This window comes from Aedes albopictus, chromosome 3 (genome assembly GCF_035046485.1).
Source record: "Aedes albopictus strain Foshan chromosome 3, AalbF5, whole genome shotgun sequence".
Classification (NCBI taxonomy): Eukaryota; Metazoa; Arthropoda; class Insecta; order Diptera; family Culicidae; genus Aedes; species Aedes albopictus.
This window is the reverse complement of record NC_085138.1, coordinates 345,419,628-345,439,216: the sequence shown is the minus strand read 5'-3', so window position 1 is coordinate 345,439,216 and position 19,589 is coordinate 345,419,628. Positions and strand designations below refer to the sequence as shown.

Here is a 19,589-nt window from a genome sequence, read left to right as displayed (position 1 = left end):
ATATACTTAAAAAGCTTCAATATCTTAAACATTATACCAATGATTTACAAAGCTTCCTACGAATACCAAAACCTTGGGCAGTTAATTCACTTTAACTCTCGTTTCACCACGAAACGTTTTCTAATTCATCGACAAGATATCTTGCTCAAGAACAAAAAAAAAGGTGTCAAACTCTTAGAAAGTTTATGTAATCAATGCCGTGAGCGTGCCACATTTTTATTTGTATCCGAGTAACAGCTAGGACTGTGGAATGTTAATAAGATTCTCACATCATGGTAATTGACATTCCACTCAATGAAATTCAAATTTTCAGAGAAGTTGCTTGAATATTGTACTTTTGAAATTTATGAAACTCGTTACACCATTCAACACTAGTTCGCGTTACAGGATGAGAAAAAAAATAATAGGGGTTTGGGACCCTAAAACCCTAATGCATATATCAATTGAAAACCCCAAGTTCTCAATTCAAACTTCGGTCTTGAACTGTGAAGTCCCGTTCCAATATTTTTCGAAAATTCGTTCACTATGACACTTCTAGGGTTCCAAAACCCTGTTCTCTTTTTTCTCATCTCATAATACGAACTTTTTTTTAAATTTTGTTGAGCAGTGTCATTATTTGTTTATAATATTAAGAGCACCGTATGACAATATTCCCATATATGAGCTAATTCTATGAAAGTAGAGAAAAATCTTCAAACAATAAAATCTTTGGTTTCCCTCGATAAAACATTTTCAAATTTTCGGAGGAGATACTAGAACAGTATATCTTTCGAATGCCGGGTGTTAGTTTGGAGTACATTTTTATTTATTAATAGCGGTATCAGGCACACCGTGCGCGCATATTTACTCATATAAGAAAATTCTATAGAAATGGCTCAAAATCCTAAAATCACAAAAACTTTAGTTTCCCTCGATGAAAGATTTTCAAATTTTCAGAGGAGATACTAGAATAGTATATCTTTCGAATGCCGGGTGCCATTTGGGTGGACATTTTTATTTGTTAATAACGGTTTTTGGCACACCGTGGGGCATATTTTATTCAAAAATCCGTATTTCAGTGAAAAATTTAAGCAGCGTCAGTTAATATAGGAAATGTTGTGGTCAAAATTTGAAATGTTTTCATCCAGTGGTTTGGGCCACAGAAACGCGTAACGCACCATGTGTTACGTGTAGAATGTCATAAACAACTAGCAGACCACACGAAAATTTATAAAAATATGTCATATAATATGGATTGTTTATTAAAACTTAGATCTAAACATTAATGGAATGAATTGACTTCGGCTTTTTTTCTGCACCGGTGTTTCAGCGTGGTCAATATGGAGTGGAAACTGTAGGCACCCTCAGTGGTACTTTAACTTTGACGATTTCTGTGGCCCGCTGGATAAACCGCTGGATAAAAACATTTCAAATTTTGACCACAACATCTATATCTATATCTATATCTATATATAAAAATGCAGTGTCATACGTGGGACCGCGCATAACTTGCGAACGGAAGGTCCGATTTTGGTCGTCTTAGTTATGTTCTGTTAATTTTCACCCAAGGAAGGTTTATGAGGCATAAAACATGTAAAAAATTATAGTTTTTGAAAATCGATCTTTCATACCGGGGACCGGGAATTTAGTGTTGGCTAGAAACTTAAAACGTCGAAAAAACGCAGTAGGCAAGACACAGTTTGCCGGGTACAGCTAGTTTCCTATATTTACTGACGCTGCAGTGAAATTTTTATGAAGGCTTTTTTTTTGCTACTGAGTGTATAAAGTGAATTTCAGAGGCGTTTTTAGGCATTTCAGAGGCTTCCCAGAGGAATTTCAAAGAGTATTAGGGGCGTTCCAAGAGGTTTAAGTTTTTTTTTTTAAATTGATTATGATTATTACAAGGTCGTTTCAATGGGATTACGGAGGGTTCTGGGTCGTTTCGAAGTAATTTAGGTAGGGTCATATGAGGGGAGTTTCAGGAATATCTTAATTTTTTCATATTTCAGAAGCATTTAAAATGGGTTACGGCGATTTCAAGGACATTTCAATGAGATTATGGAGGTCCCAGGGACGTTTCAAGGCATTTCCGTGGCATTTAAAAGGTTTACGTAAAGAGGTCTCTGAAATTCATTTGAAGTTTCCTGAAACGCCTCTAAAGTCCCCTTAAACCCCCATGGACCGCATGTTACGCACCTGAGTTCCTCCAAAACCATCGAAAACACCTTCGTGTCGCCTCCAAAATCCGTCAAAAATCCTCCGGTACATCCTGGAATGCTCCCGAAATCCCCTTATACCCCCTTCGGTCCCATGTAACGCACCTGAGACCCTTCAAAACCCCCGAAAAAGCCTACGTTACGCCTCTGCAACCCGCCGAAAATCCTATGAAACTTCCTGAAGATATGACGAAGCCACACCTCGAATTTGCAAGACCACAAATCTGAAAAACGGGATGTCAGTTTGCACTGAAAAAGTTGATCGATTGGTCACCACCAGCTGGTAACCAATCCATTAACTTTTCAATGCAAATCGATTTTTGATTCTTTAGATTTGTGCTCATGAAAATTCGACATGTGGCATCATCATATCTTCACTTGAAATGCCCCCGGAAACGGAAACCTGCTTCGAATATCAATGTCCACGATCTCTGAAACGCCTCTAAGACCTCCTAAAACTCCCCTGAGACCCCTCAATCGTCCCCAAGATCTCCTGAATCCCTTGAAACGCTTCGAAGACCTCTTGATACACCCTGGTACCCCTTGGAATTCCCATAAAGATTAAACACCCCTGAGACCTGCTTGAACTCCCCTGAGACTGCCCTCAACTCCCTTGAGACCCCCTGAAGCCCCCTGAAAGAACCCTGAAACCCCCTTAAACGCTCCTGCGATCTCCTGGAGCCTTGCTGAAATCCCTTTTTGGCCCCCTGCAACCTCCTTTTGCCCGTCCCCTGTCCAACGTTGCCATAGTTATAGCCATTATTATATGCACAATATTGTAGGGCATAGGAAAGGTGCATAAATTGAAAGTGCATCAAAATAACCTGCATAAAAAAGGTTTTAGTCATTAGAACAGTTTTTCAACTAATTCAAATTGGATCATATATTTTGAAGGGTGAGTCATTTTTTATGATGAATGATTAATGATTGATTCAATTTGTTTTTTTATGATTATGATTACTGATTAATGATTAAATTGCGAAAGCAGTGTGATTAAGATTAACGATTAAACGAGAAATTTTCGTGATTATGATTAATGATTTTTGATTAATCTTAATCATTAATCATCAATCATGATTCAACGCTCTGCATGGTCCCGCCTACATGAGTGCTTCACTTCTCGACAGCCGAATAGCGCTGACGGGCTACGGCATTGACTCCTCGTGTTTTCGCTCACTCTATCGCGGCTTTTGCGTTCCTTCCGTTCTCTATCTTTCTTCAGATATCATCTGTGATCCACTGCTTTTTTCTGGTGCGTAGCTCACCCAAATTATTCTAGTTGGTGACGATGAAGGCGTACTTGATGGCGCTCCATTGATTGTCTACGCTTCCACCTTCTGGAATATTCTAGCTCCTCGACCTTTTCACCGTAGCGTCTTCCAGTCAACGTGTGTCGAACCGGCGCCCAATTTTCTCCTGTCGATGGATCCTCACAATGCGTAGCCGGATATCGCCGATTAGGAGCTGATGGTCGCGGACGCAATGTCGGCGCTACGTTTGTTCCGTACATCACCAAGACTCCGTCTCCATTTCCGGCTGATGCAGATGTGGTCGATTTGATTTTCCGTGACACGCCATCACGAGAAACCCATGTTACTCTGTGCACTGGTCGACGAGAAAAGAGCGATCCCCCAATTACCATGTCATTGTTGCCACAAAACTCTGCAAACAGCTCTCCGTTTTCGCTCATTTCTCCTAGACCATGGCGTCCCATGACGTGCTCATAGTCCGAGTTGTCGGAACCAACATTCGCGTTGAAGTCGCCCATGAGGATCTTGATATCATCTTTTGGAATCTTGTACACGACAGCATTCAGTTGGCCGTAAAAGTTCTCTTTGTCTTGCAAATCGGCAGCATTGTTTGGCGCGTAACATTGGATCATGGTAAGGTTTCTTAGCACTGAGCAGGAAACAAACTCCACGATGGCGAGAACCTTGTTCACCTCGAAGGCCAGAGTATACCAGAATTTATCCCGACGCCAATCTGTGTTCTCCAAAGTTCGGACAACGGACTTCGCTCAGTCCTAGGATCTCAGGCTTCATTGACTAGTTGTGCCAGTTTACCCTGCTGCTGGGCTAGGGTTACCATACTCCAAAAAATCCAATTCTTGGCCGTTGTTTCGCGTTAAAAGCCGTTGCCGTTGAATCAGTTCGTAATCTTTCATTTTCGGTTTCTGTAATCGTTTTTTTGGTTTCGAAAACAGTAGTTTGTTGGGCTAAGGTCCCCTATCCACCGTGGTGGGGCTGCCACCTTAGGTATAGCTTCCGGTGGAGGAACATTTCATACTCACCCGCTGGATGCCAGAACAGACGCTGTTTGAGCCGCACCTTCTTGGTGAACAGACGCTCGAGACCTACCTCCTCAATCTAGCTGTAGTCAGAAGGACAACAGTGCCCAGGCTGCACTAACAGCTATAAGCACACAACTCTTAGATGACGGTCTTTGTCATCACTTGACCCCGTGGAAGCATGAAGCATGAGATAGGATCTTGTGAGGACCAGAGCTATGTTGGATGCTCTCCTTATCGACTCACCGTTTTGCAGCCACTAAAATTTCATTGCATTTGGTTAATGGAATCCGGAGACAGTTCAAAATTGGCTATCGAATAGTTACGACTTTTACTATAATGTTTCTTACTTCTTGTAGAATAGTCAGAACTTTCTTAAATTTTGACCATTGATAGACAATTAGTTGAAAATTTTTTGATGCACTTTTCGAAAAGTTACAGCTAGTTGACTATTTTTTTAATTTTGCTGTTCCGATTATTTTGTCTATCCCCTGTATGTACGATTGAGAGGATACGAATTTCCCCATCAACGGAATCTTCTCAAAGTAGATCAGCTGAAGTACTTTTACAATTTATTTGAAAAGTCATAGCATATTGGATAGATTGCATATGCATGCACTCTTTCGCTGATTGATTCGAACCACGTACTAAATCGGTTCACCATCCGCGTCAAAGTAATTCATTCGATATCGTACTACCACCACCGTGCCCTTTAGATTGAATTCCCCATGCCCATCGTTGTCATCGTCTCTAAATTCAACTCACCCCTCCCTGCTACTGCTCTCATATATAAACCAAGAACACCACTGCTAGCAAGCTGACTCCTAGCAGCACTGACTGTTCGATAGAAAATGGAAATGATTTTCCTCTCCAGGGGGGTTAGGGTATTGTCAGCAGAAAGAAAATGCGGAAGAAGAAAAAATAACGATCCAGCAGCAGCTATTGACGAACGAACGAGGAATCGACGACATTCGATTCCTGTCCCTGAATTACTACTGCTCGGTGGGGAAAATGGTGTAAAAAGCGTTTTTGATGAATATCGCCTAACATGCCGTGGACAAGCGATTACAGTCATCACTTCACTCCCCTCCCCTACATTGACCTGCATCTTGACGTAGCAGCCGCCATTTTCACCTTAAATAGATCATCACCAACACCCACACACTGAAGATGCCTGTTAGCCTCCAAACAGCTATCTCATTGGTTCCATGTGTGAGTGCAGCTGGTCTGGTGATGATGCTGGAACAGCAAGCTCAAGCTCAAGCAATTGGGTAACTTTGATACAACATGTAAAAAACCAGTCCATATTTAAGTGCAGATTACTTTCGTAGGTCACACATTTCACCCCGTTTTCCCCTTCTCATTGATATATGCAGAGGTATGCTGTACGTCCGTCGCTTGCCAGTATGAAAAATGAAGGAGCGATGAGAGAGCGAGCAATTGGAATTGTACACAGCAAACGGGATGGGAGGCGCGGTACGTGGAGGAGTTGACTCCAGAAGGTCTAGAATTTCAAATGGATTAGCTGACTTTTGACTGCGTACGGCGAAGGCGAAGGTTCTTTACTTCTTTACGCGCTTGATGGTGTCCGTTCGTTCCTTTGAGTCTCCAAGGATGAAAGGGTATCACGTTCGAGTCTTGGGATTGCTATCGGTCGTACGGAATCGTTATCTCATCACGATTGGTGATAAAAATTGAAGGGTTCCTATTACGCAGTAATAAAAATTGCGGAACATGATGTCACACGCATTTGTTATGAGCTTTCCAGTTATAAAAATTACAGAAAATTATGGAAAACAAGGTTTTGTATTTGATATGTCTTGAAAAGATTTTATCAAGGTTTTGGGATCCATAAATTGACAAATTCAATCTTATACCTTTTGTAATAAATATTGTACTGTTGCATCCAAAAAGCCCCACATAATTTTCGCAAAGGGTCTTCAGTTAGCCTAGTGGTTAAGGCCAAACCGGAGACGGCGGGTTCGATTCCCGTTTCTCGACTCCCTGGGCGTAGTGTATCATTGTACTTGTCTCACAATATACAAATTCATGCAGTGGTAGGCAAAGAAAGCCCTTCAATTAATAACTGTGGAAGTGCTCAATGAACACTAAGTTGAAGTAAGGCAGGCCAAGTCCCAGTGGGGACGTAGAGCCATAAAGAAGAAGAAGAAGAATTTTCGCATAGTTGGGAGGCTTTATAAAAAATTAAAAGTGAATAATTTCACAGTGTATAATTTGAATTTGGATTTATAATGGATTTTAAAAGGTTTTAGCACAAACTCAGTGAGTCTGTGGTTTCAGATTCTTCAAATTAAGAAGCTTTTGATTTCGACAAGTACTAGACTAGTCTATTAAATGTTAAATATGTTCCACAATAACAAAACTTAAGACTTGTCATGGCTCCAACAAGTTTTAACAAGGTTATATCAAGATCTTTGCTCTTAAATTAAAGATTTACGCATAGAGTTTTAACAGTTATCAAACGTTTCCAAACAGTCTCACATATTGGCGAAAGCCAGTCACAACACATCGCTCATAACCGGTATAACCCGTGCAAAGAAAACTCTCCCGTGATCGAGAATTATCGATTTCAGGTTTATCCGTTATTCAAGGCAACCGTTTTTGCGCTGCCTTCACGTTTTTTTTTCTCGGTTCTATTTATACATGTATCAAAACGTCCTACACTGCCGTCGTCGTCATCATCTGTGGGAACGATTGCACAACAACACAGCCAGCACCGAGGCTGAGGAATTCCGCTCCAAGGAGTGAGTGGGGGAGTACCACCGCCACCACCACAGTCTGGTAGGGTAGGAGTTTACAGATTCTTGGCCTCAACGATGACTACGGTTATTCCGACAACCAACGTCTCATCCAACGAAACCCGAATCTTATCTCTCTCTCATTTCGAGCGCTCAGAAGGCTTCTTTTTCCTCGTTCTTTTGTTTGAGTTTTCCACGCTTCTTACTTCACACATGTTAATTCTGAATGTACATATCCATCTATTCAAATCAATCTCTGTTTCGATGGTTTTACTATATTGGATACCACTCGACGGTTCCCTTCTTTGGGGGCCGAGTGGTTCGACATGTATGATCGAACCTTTTTTTCCGTTAACCCTTCGGTAGTCATGTGCCACGAGACTGTCGTACTGTTTGACCCATACTGTCACCTTTTTCTGTCAGTTTTCCCAAATAGGTGTACGGTTTTGTTTTTCCGTTTTTTTTTTCTTGGTTTATCCTTTATATTCAGAGCACACCCACACACCGTTTTATCGCAAAAACCATCTGGCCCAATGTGGTAACCTGATTACTAATATATGGTATTCTCTCTCTCCCCCTGCTTTTTTTTCTCTCGTAAACAACAATGTTTCTTTCCCATTCCCAACCAACCAACCAACCATCAGATACGCTACGACGATGAAGATGAGGATGAAGGTCCACAGCCGGACTCCACACTCGAGCAGGGAGTGCCAATCCCGGTTCGAATGCAGGGCAGCTTCCCTCCGGAATTGGCCTCCACGCCTCTCGAGGATATCGACAGCTATTACGCGAATCAGAGGGTAAGTTTTTCAATTTGAAGAATTCTATTTATGTAAAGTAAATGAAACCAACTGAATATTTGGAACCATGGAATTTGAATTGCATTGAATCAGAATTAATAAAATCTTACGAATTGACCCATCGGCAACACAATTCAATTTTGAAGCAGGATACGACCAGGATCAGGTCGCGTTGCCAGTCGACACTGACACACTCGCATGAGATTCGAGACTCGGCAATCCTCGTTGAATAAATGCAAAAAGTCAATCGTGATGGAAAAAAAATCAACTTTGCAACTCGCTACATAAATAACTATTAAAATACTTTCAGCTTAAAAAAAAGTTCATCCTGAAAATTTTAACTAATTAATTATTAATTTTGCGGCTTAACCAGCCGAGTGGAAGTTTAACTTAACTCTAAAAGTTGAGCTTTACGAATACTGACATAAGTGAGAAATAGACAAATTGGAGTGGAATTTGCGAAAAAAAAAAATACTCGTCCTCTAGGTGGGACTCGAACTCACGACTCCTGCTCACTAGACAGGCACGTTGCCAACTACACCACGAGAAGACTCGAAGATGCTAACTAGCCTGACTTAGATGACTTAATTCAGGTTAGTTTAGCGCAAAATTCTGAGGTTATCTTTTCCACAACCCGCACTTTTTTCGGATGATTCAGATGTCCATCCACACTACGCATCTATTGTATATGTAAATCTTCGAGTTGTTAACAGTGTTGGCAAATATGTTATGTTTTCATCTTGAAACTTCGATTATTCAACGAATGAGATTTTTTATTTGCAAAACTAGGTACAACTCATAAATATTGAGAAGATAACTTTATTTGTGTTTTTAGCTGTTTCAAACAAGGTCAAATAGAAAATTTTAAATTACAAAATTGTGACAGTGTTGTCAGTTTTCTAGTTGTGGTTATATTGAATTGCACAACAACAAAATTCTAAAATATAGAATGCATCTGTTAAGGCAAAACTGGAAGCATTTCCTCACTTTTTGGTTTTTGATTTTTTATGAAATAACGACGCAATATTTTCAAAATCGGTTTTCGTGCACATGTAGAGTATGGATCAAGGTATCTTCTGAATTTTTTTGGTAGTGGAAAATATTTTTCGTTTTTGCAGAAACCATTTTTGAATAAAACTTCACAAAAAAATGGTTTCTGCAAAAATGGAAAACATTTTCCACCTAAAAAAAAACTCAGAAGCTACCTTGACCCATACTCTACATGTGCACGAAAACCGATTTTGAAAATATTGCTTCGTTATTTAATAAAAAATTAAAAACCGAAAAAATGAGCAAATGCTTCCAGTTTCGCCTATAGGTAATCATTTCAATTGACATAAAAATTATTTCTTCATTTTTTATTTTCTATTAATTTTGGAACCCCTCCCAATGATTTCTTCAGGAACTCTTCTTGGTACTACTGCAAGATTTTTGTTATCTGGGATCAGGGATGGGATCACTCACTTGCAAAGAGTTAGAGAAGGTGGGGTAATATGCACCCCCTAAGCAAACGTGGCCCAATCACTAAGATTATGATGATTTTATGGGTGTCTTGCGTATTGAAAGTTAGTTTACTTATTTAACTAAGTGACGCCAACTTGTTCTCCGCGTGATATCAATTTTACCGAATCAAATTAACAATTTAAAAAAGTGTTACGTTTTGGGTGCTGACAAACTGTTGGGGGCAAAACGCACCTTGAGGTGGGGCAATACGACCTCTGGCATTTCCCGCTTTGAATTCTGATGAAATACCAGGCGGCTCCATCTTACTATTTACGGCAGCAAATGGAAGGTGCAGGAGGCGGATGGTAGTTAATAGGTTGATTCCATATAATCGGCGCACAATCGCTTAAGTTGCGTGCGCTTCAAATTAGATAATCTAACCAAATGTGGAAAATCATCGTTCTCCATGCTTTTCATTCGAATATTTTCGTCATTCTTGGGCTTGTTCGGCTCAATTTTACGTCTAGTTTGCTTGCATCTGACGGTACTTCACCTATATAGTGAAATAGCGTGAGGGCGTTTTGCCCCGGGGGTGCGTATTACCCCAGGTTACCTACACTCGCTTGCTATTTTCTCAGCCCAGATGCATGCCATCAAAATTCAGTGTATGAATTACTTTTAGCTTGTAGTTTATGTTTCTTCGACCATTGCTTTATTCGGAAAATTTTTAGATAAAACTACAAACTAGAAGTCCTCCATACACTGCAGTGTTTTTTGATCTTAAGGAATTATTTCTGGGAATATTTAAGGCATCCCACCTTAAATTTCTCCTTGATTTTCTTCGAATATTACGTTAGGAGTTCCTTCTAAAATTCCACCTGATATACTTACGGGACGTTTTCCAGGGACTTCTTCAATAGGAATACATAACCGGGATTCCTTCAATTCCGGAGCTCCTAAAGGGATTTCAGGAGTTCCTTTAAAAGTTCCTTCAGGAACTCTTTATGGCATGCCTTCAGGATTTTTTTTTCTGGGATTCATTCAAGAATTTCTCCCGGAATTCTGTCAGAATTCTGCTCTAGATTCCTTCAGGGACTTCTACCGGGGCGGGATTGTTTCTGGATTTTTTTTTCTAAAAATGCCTCCCGATATTCCTTCGGGAATTTTTCCCGGAATTGCTTCAGGAATTGCTCCTGAAATGTCTCCCGGGATTTCACCGAGGAATTCCGTCGATAATTCCACCTGGTATTCCTTCGAGAATTCCTCCAGGGATTTCAGCAATAGGACTTCCAGAGATTCCTCCTATTCTGGAGTTCCTCCAGGGACTCTCTCAGGAATTCTTCCAAGGATTCCTTCAGCATTTTATCCACCCGGGCAGAGGTCAAATACTGACGATCAAAATGTGATATTGGTTTGTTTGAGATAAGAGGTAAAAGTACTGAAAATAATAGCAAACATTTGTTCTTGAACCATCTAACCAATAGCAAAATTTGATATTTGAAGATCATTCAAATAGCTCACTGCTATTGGTTACATCTTACAAAGAGCTAAATGTGCTATGATGATGATGTTCCAGGAGTAAAATTGAGGTATTATTTCCAGCACTTCTTACCTCTTATCTTAAACAAACAAATATCACTTTTTGATCTCCATATCAAAATATGCTATTATTGAGCTTTTTTACTCTGCTCGGGCAGGGATGCGTTCAGCAATTTCTTATGGGAGGCGTTCAGGAATTCCTCCAGGGCTTCTTTTAGGAATACCTCCAGTGGTTCCCGTTGGCATAGATAGCTTTTTCTTTTTTCTCACTCACTCCCTTAAACAAACACAGCAAAGAGAAGGATAAAAGAGGGGGCACAGGCCCCCTCTTGCATCCCGATCTCTCTCGCATTTATCAAGGAGAATTAGTGAAAAAAAAGAAAACGCTATCTAAGGACTGTTCAATTTATAAAACGGACAACTTCACAATGCTATAAAAAGAAGACGCGTAGTTCAAATTTAACCACACTTGTTTCGTTGTTCAGTATATCATCATGCAGTATAGTAATCATTTTTGAATTGAATAAAAATAGTTTTATTTTCAAGAAAATCGGCCAGGTGTTAAATAAGGTGATTTTTTCGATTGCTGAAAATTGAAAATATATATAAAATTACTGTTCACATATGGTATATCATTATTAATACCAGAAAAGTATGCGCCATGCTGCAGCAGCATGAGTAGTAAACATTCTGGCAAAATTTAATCTCAATTGAACAATTAAGTGTCAAATGAGATTCGATTTTTTGAATAAAATTCAATTGTAAAGCAAAAAGAGTATGAAAATATTAAATAATCAATTTTTTTATGCATCCAGTCGAAAGTAGGCATAATGTGGTTTTAAATTCAGAAAACTGCTTCTTAATAGCATTGCTGGTTTGGTTACTGTACGCCATTACAGACACAGTAATCAAAACAGTTTCGTTCTTTGAAAGTTCTTCCAAATAACAATGCAACCAAATGCAAAATTTTGCATAACAATGATGTTGGAATAAAAAGTATGTATCCGATTATTATTATTAAATAAGGTGTACAATAACATAGGACCAACTTTGTTGAAAATGAATAATAACAAGATTCGCTAGAGTCGAAAATCTGCATCAATGGAGCAAAAAATATGAAATATTTTAATATAACCATCTTCATGGATTAAATTTTTGATGAAAAATGCAATAAAAAGTAAATTTTTCTTCTGTATCATTCAGAGAGCAACATTCAACTACTCTGGACAAATTTTTAGCCGAATCCGTGATGCTATTGCAACACAGGACTTAAATGAGCATTTTTCAATAATTTCTATGAAAACAAGGCAACTTACTATATCAAGCTGGAGACTGCTTGGTGCATTATTACTGACCAACTTAGTAGAATAGTATAAGATTTCAATACATTAAAAACTTCATGAAAATGTGCATGTTAAGTATGTGGAAAGTTATGTCGAATTTTGAGAAATGGGTTTTCATTGATGTTTTACGAAAACCGCTTCAGTTACACAATAAAAAAACATTTTGCATGTTATATTTTTCCTACATTTGAGAATAGCTATAGAAAGTTACGCAAAAAACTGATAATGATTTTATTGAAAAATAAAAAAGATATCGCACAAGCAAGTTGTCCGTTTTATAAATTGAACAGTCCTTATGCCAGTGGTAGTCCCCTCAGGAACTCTTCTTAGTGTTGCTTTAGAATATTTCTTCTAGGATTTTTTCAGGAATTCTTCTTGGGGTTCTTTCCGGAACTCCTCCTAAGATTCCCACAGAAATTCCTTCCGAGATTCTGTTGGAATTCTTCTCGGGATGTCTTTGGAAATTACTATCGTAATTGATTCTGAAGTTCCACTTGGGATTTCTTCGGAAATTTCGCAATGGATTTTTTTTACGAATTTCTTCTGTGATGCCTTCAGAAATTCCTTCAAAGGTTCTACTTGCTTATTTTCAGTCCTGGGCACCATCGGTGGTGCAGAGGGCCGAATTGAAAGATCTCCATCCTGGGCGATTGCCAGCCATCGCCTTGACCTGTGGCCAGGTCTAATTTCTATCGACTTGCTTGAGTTCGTTGTTGATGCTGCGCCGCCGTGAGCCTCTGGGTCTGCCTCTGCTGCGATCAAAAGGTTCCATTAGGATTTTTTTTAGATTCATCCAGGAATTCTTCCTGGGATTTCTTCAGGTATTCTTCCCGGAATTCAGTCACAATTTTTCTTGGGATTCCTTCAGGATCTCCTACCGAGATTGCTTCTGGATTCTTACTTGGGATTCCTTTCCAAATTTCACATGGGAATTCTTTACGAATTTCTCCGACGACTTTTTCCAGTATTCCCCCCCCCTGGCTGACACGAATGCACTTTTTAGTGTAAAGTGTCATTAATAAATTAAAAAAAAAAAAGTATTCCCCCCGAAATTGTCGCGGGAATTCATCTGGGAATCATTCAGGATTTTTCCCGGGATTGCTTCAAGAATTACATATGAAATTCTGTTTGTGATTCCTCCGGGAATTATGCCGGGAATATACCTTCAGCAATCCCTCCAGTGATTACTTCAATAAGAATTCCACCAGGAATTTATCAGGAATTTACCCCGGGATTCTCTCAGAAACTGTTCAAGGGATTCTTTTAGGAATTCCCCCATGGATTCCTTCAAACTTTCTCCAAAAGTTTCTGGATTCTTTTTATCTGGGATTCCTTCAGGAATTCTTCTTGGGATTCTTTTAAGAATTTCTCCCAGGATAGCTTCTGGAACTTCACTAGGGATTCACTCAAAAGTTCCACCTGGGATTTCTGCATAAATTCCTCCTGGGATTTTTTCTAGAATTCCCAGTTTTCTTTCAGAAATTCCTTCCGGTTTCCCGGAATTGCTTCAGGAATTCCTTCAAGAATTCATTTGGGAATTCCACCTGTGATTCCTGCGGAAATTCATCCAGGGATTCAGAGATTGGTTCCTTGATTTTTCCTTGGTATTACTTTAGATATTTCTTCTTGGGATTACTTCAGGATGCCATCTAGGATGCCTTTCAGAACGGCTCTAGGGGTTGCTCCAATGATTCCTTTTGGAACTTCTTCAAGGATTCCCCCAAAAATTTTCCAAGGCTACCTCTGGGACTTTTTTCAATAAACTTAGCAGTTAAAATTGTATTTATTCAGCATTATATGCGCCTTTACTGCAGGTAATTAAATGCTAATGTGCCGTATATGCGCCATAAGTGCTAATTTTATGCAGGCTTTCCCGAGTAGGTGGAAAAATCTGTTGAATAACATATTCAGTTATTATTGGTTGAATTACTGAAGAGCAAAAACTGATATTGTTTTGATTGATATAAGAGGTAAAAGTTCAGAAATAATAGCAAAATCTAATATGATGATTTACTCAATAATAGCTCGTTAATATATGACAAGATCAAAACAATAGCAGACAAGATTTGTCACTTTTTTCTGGAAAAAAAATAATAAAAAATGTCAGCATCCAGCATCAAACCTACGACCTTAGGATTCACAGGCGGCGATGCTTACCACTCAACTGTGGCTTGCTGTTGTAAATAACATGGAACTGAGAGCAAGCGGTTCTTCGTTTCCACAGTTAAGAAAGGGGCACATGGCATTTCACTAACATTGAGCCATCTCTATGGGTGTACGTGTTCGATTTCGTGCGGAAGAGCTAAACTTGTTCTTATGTAGAAATTTTCAGCTATTCCGACATGAACAAAAACTGATATCATATCACTTTGAGCTATTCGTGCGATATTCATTAGATTTTTGAATAGCTCATCAAAATCACATCGAGCTATGACAGAAAAAAAATGTTCGATTTGAGATATGATTTAGATATGCTCGTCTACCCGGATTGGTCCAATATACGGCTGAATAAATGCTTATTCTTTCTATCCCCAAATTGTCGGAAATAAAATCAAAAATGTTTCCCCTGCTCATTTCAGCCGCTTCATATCCTTGCCTTTTTTTATTCATATTTTTCTCACTCTCCAACTCACACTCTGTAACTTTTGAGGCTGTTTCTTTTTTTGCTCATCCCGCTGAAATTGAGATTCGATCCCTTGATCCTCTGGTTGAAGATGATGCTGAGCCGTACTACAGGATAAGCTATAGATGATGAGATAATGTGCGTTGATTTTTTGATCTATTTAATGCTTGAGTACCACGCCGACAGTTATTTAGTTGTGCCCCATACAACGGCTCGAACAAGTGCTGATAGTCGAATCTACCACATGAGACACGATGACATAAGAAACCATCATGAAATTTATTTGGAAAACAATCGTTCTCCTAATGATTTGCTTCATTGCCAGCAATAAATGATAGGGCATCTGAACAATAATTGAAAAGTTGAAATGTGTAGCAACTTTAGATTCTCTCATCTCTCTTGGCAGTTTTATGACAATAAAGCAGCAGTTGTAATGCTTGTTAAATAAAACACATCGTGCATTTGAAATGCTACACAACAGCTGTCAAATTTCAAACTGCACTTAAAATGCTAGTATAGGGCAATTTAGCAGTCTAACTGCTATGATACGACAGTAAGAAAATAAAATGCAGTTTTAAAGCTGAATTACGACTTATTAAAATGATTATTGGTTACCTGGGTTGTGTAGGTTCCACTAGTAAATGCTGAGAAAATTTTAAAGACATTCTTGGAAAATCCTTTTGATAACATTTCAAGGATTCCTCCACAAAACCTTCCATTTTTTTTTTCAAAGCTTCATATGAGGTCTAGTTTTGAAATTTTCCCAGGAACTAATACAAACGATTTCTTTAAAAATGTCTCGAAAGTTTTTTCATGAATCCCACCAAGGATTGATCCAAGATTCTTTTCAAGAATTCTTTCACATTTCTAGAACAACATGTGAAAAGGACAAATGATGTATCCGTTTTTTCTCGTTAACAGATAGAGGGGAGTCAGCTCTGGTACAGGTATAATATGTAGATATCATGAATAATTTGACATACGCCTAGAGGAACAAAAGAGGCAGACATTTGTAATGGACACATTTTGCCGTGACATTATAACATTTTGACGCTTTGATGGTTAGGTTTGCCACAATAACTCATGAATACTGCTGTAACCATCAAATATTTATTTTCATATTCGGATTCATAGTAAAATTTGCAATCCCTTTTAATGTCGAGTCGAGTAGTCGAGCACTCGACGCTGAAGAAGTATGTAAGTTGCAGACGAAATAGGCCTATCTGTCCGAAGATAAGGAAAATAGTGGAATTAAAAGGAATTTGCTAGTCCATTCTGGTTTTTCTTTAAAAGTTTTATTTTGTTTTGCAAAAGTGTAGTAATAGTGAAGTGTTTTTTTTTTATTTTAATTTTAACTAGTGATTCAAGTGAAAAAGTTTTTCTAAATGTTGCAAAGTGTTATTGTAGCGAAAGTGTAGGAGAAAATTCGAGGTACTCTCGCAAGAGTTTTTCTGAAAAAATCTTGACTGGAAGAATTTTAGGAGGAAGCCATAAAAAATCCGAGAGGAACCGTTGGAAAATTTCAAAACAAAATGCTTGAAAGTATTTCCAAATTAATCGCTGTCGGAGCTTCTACATGAATCTGCGAATGAACCAATGAAGGAATCACTAGAATATCTGGGGAGTTATAAGAGAATTTCTGATTCAAATCTTTAGATGAATGCAAGGAGAGTTCCTCAAAGAAATTCATAGAGGATATTTTGCAGCAATCTTCGAAAAAATCATCGTAGAAATCTATAGATAAATAACTAAAGAACTTCTTTGGGTATATCAATCGATAAATCTTTATAGGAATCGTTGGACGAATTCATTAAAAATTTACTGGGAAAACATTTGATGAAATTCCTCGGGGAATTGTTGAGAAAATTGCAAGAGAAATAATCATAGAAAACCTTGGATTACTCCTTTAATGAATTCTTGGAGAAAGTTCTGAGGATTCATTGGAACAATTCTTCGTGAAATATTTGCATGAGTTCGTGTAGTAAGCCTTAAAGAAGTTCATACAGGGCTTTTTCTTATTAAATTGCTAAAAGATTTTTGAAAAAAGCTAGACAAATATATATAGTTGTTAGAGGAACCCTTGGAACAAATCCAGTAAGATTCCTTGAAGAAACGCTAGGATGCTTACAATTTCTGATAAAAACTTCGACTAAATGATAAAAGATTTGGATTTTATGGAAGAATTTTTGGCGGAATATTAAGAAAAAAAAAGAAAATGAAGATGAATCGTTGGATTTCAAATTATATGTCCTACTGAAAATTTCGACATCCAAAACAAACGTTCAATCATCCATCATTCCACAGAAGAACATTGTGCTTTAAAAATCACCACATTCTTTCTAAAGTCATCAGCGACTTTGTCAAGTTTGAAGAAAATAATATTGAAGAAAAAAAAACAAATTAAGCTTTTACACTGAAAAAAAAATCATTTAAAAAAAAATCAAAGATGAACAAAAAACACCATTTTTGATTTCGATGAAATTATGTTCCCTGCCAACCATGCACCACAAGATAGACACTTTAAAGGAAAAAAAACTTTTTCAAGTCCATTTTTTTTTTCAGTGTCTCTTATTATCAAAAAATAACCCAGTAAGGAAGCGTCTATAAATGACGTAGCTTTAGGGGGGAGGGGGGATTTGTGATTTTGTGACGAAGTGTGCGGTAGGGAGGTAGGGGTTTCGGATATGCTACGGAGCTTTCTACTAAGTCTATTGAAAAGAAAGCATTTCGTTATTAATAACCTTTAACTTGAATTATCATTATTCAGTAGATAGAAAAAAAATAATGCAATCATTTTTTTATCATTTTCGTAGATAACAAATAATAGAAATAAACTCCGGCCGCTTTTCATAAGACATGTAGCTGTCCTACGCCACGCGGTTGAGATTGCGGTTCTGGAATTCTTTAAGATGCTCTCAACGTAAATCTTACATGAGTTTTATTCACCCAGGATTATTTTTTATAAAATTCCTTATGGCATTTTTTTTTTCTGGTGTTTCTACAAGGCTTCCTTGAAGAATTCCTCCAGCAATTTTATAAAGAATTTCTCATGGTGTTCCTTCTGGGTTTCCTCAAACAGTTCCTTCTGTAATAACATTTCCACACAATTTTTTTCTTGGAATCCCGAAAAAAACATCTGGAAACATTCCCAAAAGAAACCGAAGGATTCTCGGAAGGAACTTCCAGAGAAATTTCACAAGAACATCCTGGAGGAATCTTGAAGGGCAGTTATAAGGAAATCCCAAAAGGAATTTCGTGAGGAGTTCCTTGACACATTCCAGATGGAACTTTTGAAGAATCTCAGAAGGAGCTATCTGTGAATTCTTTGAAGGAAGTCTTAGAAAAATCTTGGTTCGATTTCTAAAGAAAGCACAGAAGAAATTTTTGAAGGAATCCCGGAAGGTAGGTTTTCGGCCTTCTGCGCTACCGTGGGTGCTCATGACTGCAAGTAAGTAGTAATCCCGGAAGGTTTTTATTAAGGAATCCCGAAAATAAATTTTGTGGAATCCCGGAAGATATTCAGATAAAAAACATTCCTAGTGGAATCTAAGAAAAGAAAATCCAGGAAAAAGGGAATTTATATGGCAGGAATCCGTGAAGGGATTCCTCATGGAATTCTAAGAGGTACTGGAGGAATCCTGGAAGAAGTGAGGGGAGGAGTCTCGGGAAAAAAATCTTGGATAAAACCCAGAAGGAACACCTAGAGGAATCCAAGAAGAACTCCTCGAGGATTCCCAAAAGAAACTCTTAGAAGAATCCAGGAGGGTATTCCTAAAGGAATCGAAAAAAAATCTGTTGAATGTTGAATGAAAGCAACTCCTGGATAGGTTTTGAAAGAATGCTGGAAGGATTTCCAGGAGAAATCTCGGAATGAATATCTGAGTGAATTTCGGAGGATTACCTGAAGGAAACCCGGAAGGAACTTCTGGAGGAATCTCGAAAGGAATTTCTTTAGGGAACCCTGGGAGAAGTTATGATGGAATCTGTAAATAAATTTCGGTTGAAATCACTGAAGAGATGTTTGAAGAAACTCCTGATGGAAGAAACGAGAAGAAAACCCCGAAGAAAACTGTGGGTTATCTCCTAGCAGAACCTTAGAAAAAAATCTGGAGAAATCTCAGAGGGAACTTTTGGAGGAATCTTAGAAAGAACTTCAGGAGGAATTCTTGGAGGGATCTCCACAGGAACCCCTGAGGAAATACAAAAAAAGGAAATCTCAAATAGAATCCTTAAGAGAATTTTTGGGGAAATTCCCGAAGAAAGTGCTGGAAGAACTCAAAAAAGGAGGAATTCTTAAAAATGGGAACGCCAAACGCAACTCCTCCAGAAATGAAACAGCTGACACGGTGATATTCTTAACAGATTTACTAGCGAGCAAGCTGAGATGAACCAGCCTCGGGCTGAAAATCTCATAAATAAAGACATAAAAAAAAAAACTAGCGTGCAATATCTTAGAAAAAGCTCCTATGTTAATATGGTATTTATCTGTATTGGTATCATCAACATCTTGTTCTTCGGCATCAAGAAGAAACGTAGTAATGGATGCCTTGGACAGGTTACTTGGGATCTACCTACTTGGGATTGTATCAAAGACCAACTT

At 38.3% G+C, this 19,589-nt stretch overlaps 1 protein-coding gene across 50 annotated transcripts in view; it reads left to right on the top strand.

The window, feature by feature from the left end:
* The window catches only part of LOC109421922 (sodium channel protein para), a 521,170-nt gene that overhangs the window by 224,452 nt on the left and 277,129 nt on the right, over positions 1-19,589 (top strand). For all 50 annotated transcript variants that reach the window (XM_062855155.1, XM_062855169.1, XM_062855173.1 and 47 more), the window contains one exon: positions 7,886-8,041. In XM_062855155.1, the coding sequence (XP_062711139.1) occupies positions 7,886-8,041 (156 nt within the window). The remainder of the gene's footprint in view (positions 1-7,885; positions 8,042-19,589) is intronic.